General features: G+C 50.8%; 1 protein-coding gene across 4 annotated transcripts in view; it reads left to right on the plus strand.

The window, feature by feature from the left end:
* LOC122379815 (ligand of Numb protein X 2-like) overlaps positions 1-10,088 on the plus strand; it is a 43,143-nt gene that overhangs the window by 24,988 nt on the left and 8,067 nt on the right. For all 4 annotated transcript variants that reach the window (XM_043362332.1, XM_043362328.1, XM_043362329.1 and 1 more), the window contains 2 exons: positions 7,854-7,960; positions 8,722-8,844. In XM_043362332.1, the coding sequence (XP_043218267.1) occupies positions 7,854-7,960; positions 8,722-8,844 (230 nt within the window). The remainder of the gene's footprint in view (positions 1-7,853; positions 7,961-8,721; positions 8,845-10,088) is intronic.

Raw genomic sequence — 10,088 nt, forward strand, 5'->3', positions numbered from 1 at the left:
GGAGAAAATTGAAAAGCGCCTGTTTTGCACGAACGCTATTCTAGACACTCTCAAACATCGAGATGTAGGTAAAATAGACACACTGAACCAGAAAATGGCAACTGTGACCCCTCGTTATGTCCCCGAGGTCATCTCAGGTCACGAACAGAATCTAACAGTTTTTCGATGATAACTTCTGATAGAGGCGTGCTAGAGCGCTGAAAACGCCTTAGATGTGTTCGGCTCGACGTTGCGGATCGACTGATATGCAACATGACCTTTTCCGGTCAGGTCATGACCTTGACCTGAGGTCAAATTTTCAAGTTGACCTTTCAAGGTCAAATTATAGTTCATTCGACGCGTCTCGACGAGAGGAACACGATGCTGGCAAAAGTAATGTCATAGCTCTTTTGAGTCAAAAGTTATTGTCGAAAAAACGTTTTTCGTAAAAACGGCTATTTTTGGAGTTTTTGCCCTCTGGAGGCTAAACCGTTGACCTGAGGTCAAATCTGAGAACATTACTCAGAAAGGTCTGTAAAAGGGCTATCGAATGCGCTTTTTTGCGGCGCTGTAGCTCTATTGGTTCCCGAGATAGCCGTTGGCAGTTTCCAAAATGTTGAAATAGTCAACATTTTACCTTTGGTGACCTCTGGTGACCTGACCTTTGACCTGACGAAAAAAATGACCGAAGTGTTTTCGTCCTTATTTTTGACGTTCTTTCGATTGCCGCTTACTGCGTGTCGCTACGTGGCCCAGGAGCCGAGTTAGAAGGGGGGGTGTTCAAACACCCCCCCGCGGCCCGGCGCGGAATTTCAGAGCACCGGCCCGGCGCGGGTTAATTCATCTTTTTGCATGTTACAATGCTGTCTTCTTTGCTTTTGGTCAGAGGCTTATTAGTGTTTATTTGTAGTATTTAGGCTTTGATTCAGAAATAATGTTTGTACATATAATCTTTTAGGCACATTAGGCACTTTTTTGTAGGGTTCTACCTTATACAACATTGTGCGGTTGTTTGCAATTGTTTTTGTCCATAGTGGCGACCGGACGGTGTCCGGAATAGCCCTCTCCATCAGGTCCCTGGACCTACTTGGGCTAACTTGGCTCGCTGGTTTCCCTGTGTTATCAAGGGAGAAGCACAAGTGGGAAGTCTTTTTCTTTTTCATTTCGAGTTTTTCTGGGGAGTATGATCATCATATCATATGTCAATCTTCATGTCGTAAAGTCAACCGTCTAGTTTTTCCAACAGATGTTTTGTAACCTAGGGGTGCTACTGATGAGGTGCCGAAGCCATTCAGCAGTGTTTTTGCACAGGAGTGTGCTGGACAACAGAAATAATGGCGTCAGGCTGATGGTGTCAAATGTCAATGTCGGCGTCATTTGCCCCACCTGATGAATCCTGCTAATCATTCATATCTCAGCAGGAAGTTATGGCCCAGCTCGGCACTACATTAAATGTAATAGTCACCATCATGTGTCTAATCCCTATACATTTCTCTAGGGAGACATTCCTCGGCGGTGTGCGTTACTGCTTTCAGCTCCCTTGTCCCTTACCCACTTTGCGCCACATGCGGCTAGCCTGTGTGTTTGCTAATTCTCGGGAGCTCTGAATTGGCTCCTCGCTCAAAGCAACTCAACAAGCTCATTTGTCGAGTTAATTTATCAATGCAGTGGCGGCGGGTTTGTCAAATAGCCGAGTTGAATTTAGCTTGTTGACTCTGCTTTCTTGTCGGTGAAGGAGGTGGCTTGTCGAATGGGATCTGGTTTATTGAGTTGGGCGCTGCGCTGAGCCATTGTGGCTTTACCGACAGGCCGCCGCTGCATGCAAATGGTGCCGAGCGCAGGTTGATCTCCGACGGGTGCCGCCGGAACGACTGGCGAATGGCTGTCCGTGGATGGATGTGGTCACTGGGAGGAATAGATGTGGTCACTTTGGTGGATAGATGTGGCCGGTAGGGGACCGGTTACTTAGTCGGGACAGGACTGGTCAGAGGACTGACCGCTTGGTCGACTGAGGGCTGCGGTCCCCTGAACGGCAGAGTCAGAGGATCGCTCGCATTCGGTCAGTAGATGACTATAATATCCGCGTTAACAGTTGGTGAGTTGTTAACCCGCGCCCCACTGGGGGGGGGGGGGGCTATTTATAGCCCCCCCCCTCCCGTTTTTCTGCAATAACTTCCAAACCGCACGACGTATCGACGCCAAACTTTCAGTACCTTCGGCCGCATCAATTTGACACCTTGTGTCAAAATTTGAACTTCGTAGCTACCATAGGTCGGCCGGAAATGACGTCAGAGTGACGTCATGTTCGGCCGATTTCGACGCAAAACATTGAACCACGGCAATCGCTCCCAAGAGCTCAGTTTTTAAGCTAGATCCAATTTCTTTGCATGAAAGAACTCAGAATTGACCGCGCTATCAAACTGCTATCTCGGATTTTCAAAATTTTGAAAATTTCGAAACTTTTATATAATAATATTCAAAATTTATATTTTTATATTTTTTTCAAAAAGTTTTTGACTTTTCGAAAAAACCGGAATATATGTGACAGAACGCATGATTATGACTAACTCTAGCAAGTTTTAGCTAAATATCTTCAAAAATGGCCAAGTTATACCTACGCATTATTGCGAAAAATTCACAATTATTAATTTTTCAAATCAATTTTTCAGTACGTATTTGGCATCGTACACCAATATAAATGGCACCATCGTGTTCCTGAGCTCAAACTGCATCCAATAGACACCTTCTTTGTCGAAAAATTTCAACTTCAAAATTTGACCTTTTTTGACCTGAAAGTGACCTGACCCAAGCTAATTTCGACTCAAAATGACCTTGAATGACACAGACGACATCAAATTCGAAATCTATGGCCGAAATGGACCATAAAACATGTGTCACGTGACCGACACATGATATAATATTTTCGTGATCTGTGATGACCTGACCCTGACCTGAAAATCAAAGTACAAGTTTGGTACCCTCAAGGTATCTAGAGCATCTGTTCACGAGTGTGGAAACCAAAAATGAGCCTGATCTGACTTGTAAGACGGCGGCCAGAGCCCAAAATGTGAACAAGCCAAAGTGCTAATAATTTTTACTTTGACCTGACCTGTGACGTCATCGGTGACCTCGAGGTCAATGAAATTAGGTTTCGCTCGACAGTTTTTCCGGGGCTATCAGACGCCGTTTGAATTTTGACGATCGGCCCAGTAGTTTCGGAGTTAGGAGGGGGGGGCTATGAATAGCCCCCCCCCCCCAGTAGGGCGTGTTATACACAGACCCCAGTGGGGCGCGGGTTAAGACGGTTGTAGTCGTTTAGTCTCAGGTGTTAACTGTGGGAATATCGGGTGAACTTGGCGGCTTTACGTGCTTTCAGCCTTTGGTTGTCATTTGAACATGGGCGAAGGCTAAGGTATCTCCTTTTGAAAAACAGCATTGGCTGAAAGACGAGTGACCCATTCACATTGGCTTATGATCCCGTTTCCGCGCGTTTTTGCTACTCGGTACAGTGCAGGCATACGGAAATTTGTCCTCAAGCCGGCACCGAGCTTGAATAGTCACAGCGAACACAAAGAAATCCAAAAACTCAAAACAGGTGGTTTGTGTGCCGCTATCGAGCCGCAGCAGCACTTTTCACGGTCGCCCGGGTACGGAGCGGCCCGCACGCCAGCCGCTCCAGCCCGCTAATGATTCTCAGGACGAGGGTTCGGACACGCAACCATCGCGGCGCGCGCGGCCCGGCCAACGCCGAGCGAACCAGACACGGCCAGCTTGGACCAGCCCGAGCGACGGCCAGAGGGAACTGGAAAACCGACTAGAAAGCTTTGTCAAGGGCCCTCGTCCCTACGTGGCTTGAAAAAAAAAAACCGGCACGGATCCTTTGATGGGACTGGAGCACTTTCTCGAGCCTGGATTCCTCTTGCCCTGCCTAGGGCAACTTTATGGAGGCGTAAGAGGAGCATTTTTGACATTGGTTTTCTAGTTTAGGTTGTTTTCCTACCGGAATGTTCTGAGGGAGCACCTGATGCTGACGTAAGGCCCGCGGGCCTTAATTTTGCATCTCTGCTTTCAAGCCTGTGGCCAATTCACATAGTTAATTCAGGTATATGGTCGCCGAGCTTTAAAATTGTATGAATCCTATCTCCCTTATCCATGGCTATACGAGACTATGGTAAATCTTTTTAAATTTGAAACCGTTGATGATGTCAAGGCATTTCAGCAATGTGCACGGCCAAGGCCACGACCACCGATTTCAGCCATCATCTGACCTGACATGACTGTAAGGCAGGGCGTGCTGCCAGCTGCCCAGCCTTGCACGATCTGCATCCTCTGCTGGTATAAATAGTGGAGCCGAGCCATGTGCGCAGGGCAGCGAACCGCTCTGAGCTACGGCCCGTATATGAGGCACTTCTGGTTGATGCCCTGGGGCAATGCGCCTCCGCGCCGGGCGGTTGCGCTATGCAGCCAGCTAAATCGCCTTTTGCCCTGTGGTTATGTCCAATTAAGCTGTCGCGATCAAGAAGTATTTATTTGCCCTCTGTTGGCCCAACAGACCCTTGCGGATTTTATTACCGTTTAAGTAAGGCCCTGGTCCGGAAAATTGCAGTGAGCAAAATTGATAGATGACCGGTCGTGATGACGATGACGTCACCATCACGGCCGCGCCGGCGGGGCCGATTGTTGACTGGTAGCGCCCGCGCCCGGGCCGCTCGGCCAGCGCAGCTTTTTGTATTACACGAGGGAACTGGCAAACAAATGCTGAGCGGCTTCAACGCCGGGTGTAGGTTCGTTGGTTTGAAACAAGAATGTACAAATTTTGCGGTGCCTGTGAGTTCAAACAAGTGTCCTAATTTTCGGCCAGTGGGCAAATATTTGTGCAGTTACATTGAAAAATGCTTACCCACTTTGTAAATCAAAAAGAAAATGGTTGATATTATATTCGCCGTTTCTGACAACTGCCTTAGCTACCCTCCCGGTTTCGTTTTCATAAACAGACCACCTTTTCTCGCTGTTACAGCAGCCAATATCTCAAGGAAGCAATATGGGTGGGTCGATGGAGTTCCGCTTTGGTATGCATCTCAGAGCCAATAACACCCATGTTTACACAAATCGGTAGAGGCTTGAGTGCGCACGGCCCGCGTATGTCCACTTACGGGCCTCACGAGTTAGCACCATCGGTTATACGAGTGCACGTGCAGGGCTGCAAATGAAAGACGTGTCCGTGAGTTGTTGAAGACGCGTGTCTAGTAGGTAAGTACCCACTCGCAGACCGAATTTGGACAAAAGCGGCTGACCGGTTCCCAACAAAAGAACTTGAGGCTCGCACGTGCAACATGAGGAGGCTCATATAGCTCTTAATTTCTAACAATGCAGCTTTCAGAGTGATTTGTTGGACAGGGGTCTATATGCGGTCATTCTTTCGTCGGTAATACCCCACAAATTCAGATGGGCGTGGGATTCGCTAGCTGTTCTTTAGATAAATGGACAATAAGAGTCTCAATAAAAAGGGCTGGTGATATCACACGACCTTATATGTATGCATTAAAGGTGATCGTTGACCAATGCACTTGGCTACTCATTACTTATATAACAGTAGTTGACAATTGACACCCATATCCGCCGCACTCACTTTTTGCCCAACGTTTCGATATACGGGTCTGGAGATATTCTGACCCGACCCACATTGGTAGTTATTCTAAAAAGCGTTTGTCTTCCCCTGACACTGTTTCTAAAGCTCACTCGGAACCTCACAGATGCAGGTTTATTCCATTTACCGTGTACCTTTCTGTGTATACCCGACTGGTATCGACCCACAACGACCCAAAGGTCGCCCCGGCGCAGTGCTCGTCCCCGGGTGCTCTCACAGGTGCCGTAAACACCGTTAGCTGACGTCCCCGACCGGGCTGCCACGGCGCCCCCGCTCTTCGCCGGTAATTGGACTGGATGTGTTTGCGTTTCACTCACCTGCCGGCTGCCGGGCCCGACTTCGATCCCATCTCTAACGGTGGAAGCTGCGGTTCGATGTGCTGCAGGCACCTCCCGTCCATTTGTGTGTACCCTGGAAGGCGCACGTGTTCTTGTTCCCGCGGTGATCGTAGGGCCGGGGTCTGTCGCTGACGGAGAGCTGGCTGCCTCTGCGGCCTCCATTATCGCTTTGTGGGCGGCCGGCGGCGATCGCCGTCGGCGCCTTTGTAGTCGCTCCCAGGGGACCGGTGTGCCGGCCGGGGCGCGCTATTGCCGCCGGCTGGACTTGACAGTGCTCTGCCGGACCGCCGCGCGCCGCGCCGCGCTGACAGCTCCATTGGGAGCGACCCCAGCAGCACGGCGAGCCCAGACAGACGCGGATGTGGCTGCCGCGCGTGGCGAGCGACGAGCAAACATGGGTGGAACCCGAGCGGAGCCGGAAAATCGGCCGGGAGTGGCCCGGCTGCCGGCCGACGGCATTGGACGGGGTTCATCGCGGCCGACCGACGAATTTGCAGCGGTCCTCTGGGAGCGACCGGCGGCGGGCCGCTGCCGCCGCGGATGGCAGGGCCGCTGATGGCCTGCCGGCCGCTTCGACACCGCGCCGGTCCTATGGGAGGGAGCAGCGGGTCGCCGCCGCCGCCGGATGGAGAGACCTGATAAATGGGACGGCTGCGTCAGATGGGTGGTGCGCGCTGTGGAACCTGCCGCGCCGCCTTAGTGCTCTAATGGCGGCCGCGCGGCGGGGATCGCTCGGATATAGCCGGGCTGCCGCCGTCACAGCCGAGAGCGGTGGTGCCGCCATACTGCCACTGCCGCGCGCCGGGCGACGATGTGTCTGATGACCTCCGGGACTGGGACACATCTAATGATCGTCGGCACACGCCATGCAACCCAAAAATACGTGCCTAATGATATCTGGGCATTTTACCATGAATTATTAATGAGACGAAGCCCAAAAAAGCGCCAACATGTCTCGATTTGCGCCTATATCAGATTGTTCGCGCTGTCGTGACACGCTGATAGCAACGCTGACTAAAAATACGTGCAAAATGGTCTGTTCTCTTTATTAGTTTGGAGCACGAATTTGGACATATGATGACTTCTTCATACCGCAGCACTGATATTTGCGCTCGAAAACATTGTTTCTTGCCATTAATGTAACAAATTATGCAACAAATGGTTTAGGAAACTTTCCTGCTTGTGAGGTGAGGCACTTTTGACATTTTTGTTGACGATATTAGTCACAAATAAGCATGTCACATTCATTTAGTGTTCTAGAAAACTAAGCTGTTTTTCGCTTAGACACGGTATGTGTCGCGTGCGGGACACATTTGAAAGTTTCCTAGCCTTGTCTTGCTCTGTAGAGGTGCATATCTGGTAGGGTCCAGCACTGCACGCCACCTGGTTCGGCCCGTCTCGCAAATCCCGGCAGTGGAAGCCATCGGTAACTCCGGGAACCCGAGCCTTATGGCCCGGCCGAGACTAGCTAATGTACCGGAGACGTGCCGCCCCGCTGTGCTCGGCACAGCAGTATCGACAGAAGCCTCAGACCGAGCGCAATCCCTTTCCGTCGCCAATTTTATTATGAAAGGAATGGCGATGTCGTTTGAAAAATACACGACTGCACAGTTTGCTGATGTGTGAAACTTTCAGCAAAGTTTCGTGCTACGAAGAAGCGTGGCGTATGACAGTTTCCTTTATTAATTTGATCTGACTTTTCAGTGTACGATGATGGGATCTCTTCACGACGATTTCATGCATAGCTGAGTTGAGTCGTTTCTATTCTACCACCTGCGGGTCTTTTGTGCTTTGTGGCAGTGTGTTTCTATTTGTAATCATTTCCCGCCCCCCCCCCCCCGTGTGTGTGATGTTCTGCATTGTGACGATGCGTTTCTATCTTCCTTCAGGCATCACACGGCTTCCGATCATCGAAGGAGAGATCAGTCACATAGAGATCCCGCGCACTGCCACCAACCTGGGGATGACGATCGTCGGCGGAGCCGACACACCGCTGGTCAGTACCTGCCACAAACATATGTAACATAGAGTGTCTCACAGCCACTGGTGTCTCATTACCAAGCCCGCCCCGGCTGTGTTTCTCTGATAGCGTCCCGCCGCCAACCGTCAAGTGGGTGTTTGCCGACCAACGGGAGAACGATGCACCTTTGATTAAGAATGTGACTCCACCAGTAACTTTCTTGGACTGGTTGATGATGGCTTTAGTTATTTTATCAGCCGTTTTCGAATCTGAACCAAGTCATCTGTTCATCTTTCAGCCAAAGGCATCCATGCCCGTAGGTTATTTTCCCCGGGACGGCGCGGAGGTACGGTAACTGACCGGGCCCTGCCCCCGTTCCAGCACTGTGTGGTAGTGTAGCCCCTGTGGCCTGTACCCTGTGCCCCGAGGTGGTCGCGCGGTAACTGACCCTGCTCTGCCCCCGTTTCAGCGCTGTGTGGTAGTGTAGCCCCCTGTACCCTGTGCCCCGAGGTGGTCGCGCGGTAACTGACCCTGCTCTGCCCCCGTTTCAGCGCTGTGTGGTAGTGTAGCCCCCTGTACCCTGTGCCCCGAGGTGGTCGCGCGGTAACTGACCCTGCTCTGCCCCCGTTTCAGCGCTGTGTGGTAGTGTAGCCCCCTGTACCCTGTGCCCCGAGGTGGCCGCGCGGTAACTGACCGTACTCTGTCCCCGTTTCAGCGCTGTGTGGTAGTGTAGCCCCCTGTACCCTGTGCCCCGAGGTGGTCGCGCGGTAACTGACCCTGCTCTGCCCCCGTTTCAGCGCTGTGTGGTGATCCAAGAGGTGTTCAACGACAGCCTGGTGGCGCAGGACGGCCGGCTCCAGGCCGGCGATCAGATCGTGGAGGTCAACGGCGTCGACATGACCAACGCCTCACACAAAATGGTACGCGCCGCTGCAGGTGCCGGGGGTGATAACGATCTGAGTGGGGACGGTAACGCTACCTGAACACCACCTGGTCGTGTGTCTGCAACTTAGTGGAGCTGTAACATAGCCATCGTATCAGCATGCCGGTAAATTTTCGCCGGCACCCCCACGTATGCGGTACAGGCAGGGTATAATCCGGTATTATACCCGTGATCGTGATTTCAATCGGATAGAACAAGCGGATCTCGGTATTTAGGCCGGTACTGAGCCCTGAGCCGCCTTCAATGCCCCTTAAAATGGACTGTTGGCAATGATGTGGTGCAGACTATAAGTATTTTTAACTAGTGCGCCTAGGAATAGCGGAAAGGACAAAATGTACGACAGAAAACATTATATTGACTATTATGGCCGCATTAGGGCAGACCGCTCGCTTAACCCTATTCCTGGCGGGGGGGGGGGCCTCAGGAGCCCCCCCCCCTGAGGTTTTTTGATTATTTCTCCCAAACGCGTTGAGCTAGGAAGCTCAAATTTTCTGACTTTTCCTAAAAGGCTTCTACGCAACATGTCTGAAAATTTTGAGTTGATCTGACCTCAGGTCAGGTCACCAGAGGCGGTTTGGTGACCCTACCTCAGAAAAGTTTGCAATCACGCCAGAGCTAGAGTTTTTGACCGATCAATTTCTTCTCTTCAGGCTTTAGTTAGGGTACCAGTATGTGCAATTTGTATATCTCGGAATTTTGATATCGGTGACCTAAGGTCAGGTCAGTTTCGCGACCTCCCCATTATAAGTCAATGGGGGAAAAATCAACTCCCTGTTTTTACCACTAAAACGGGTCGGAATGGCCCCATATACCATACATGACTTCATATACGATCAACCTTCACTACCTTGAGGTCTGTTTTGCTGTTGGGCAGCTGTGAGGTCATGTGACGTCATCAAAGGTCACCAAAGGTTTTTGGCCAATAACTCCGTACAGGAACAAGATACAGACGCGTGGATGGTCTCATTGTGTTCAGCTCGTCAAGACGCATCGAATGATATACATGATGACCTCGAGGTCACGTGACCTGAGGTCAACCTTTGACCTTGACCTTTCGAGGTCAACATATATATCATTCGATGCGGATTGACGAGAGGATCACGATGATGCCCTTAGTTTGTTCCTATCTTGACTAATTCGAAAGTTATTCGAGAAAAAACTCTCCATATCCAGCGCCGCCATTTTGACTTTTTCGACCCCTGTGACGTCATCTTTGACCTG

Source organism: Amphibalanus amphitrite, unplaced genomic scaffold, assembly GCF_019059575.1.
Source record: "Amphibalanus amphitrite isolate SeventyFive unplaced genomic scaffold, NRLGWU_Aamphi_draft 000084F_arrow, whole genome shotgun sequence".
Taxonomy (NCBI): domain Eukaryota; kingdom Metazoa; phylum Arthropoda; class Thecostraca; order Balanomorpha; family Balanidae; genus Amphibalanus; species Amphibalanus amphitrite.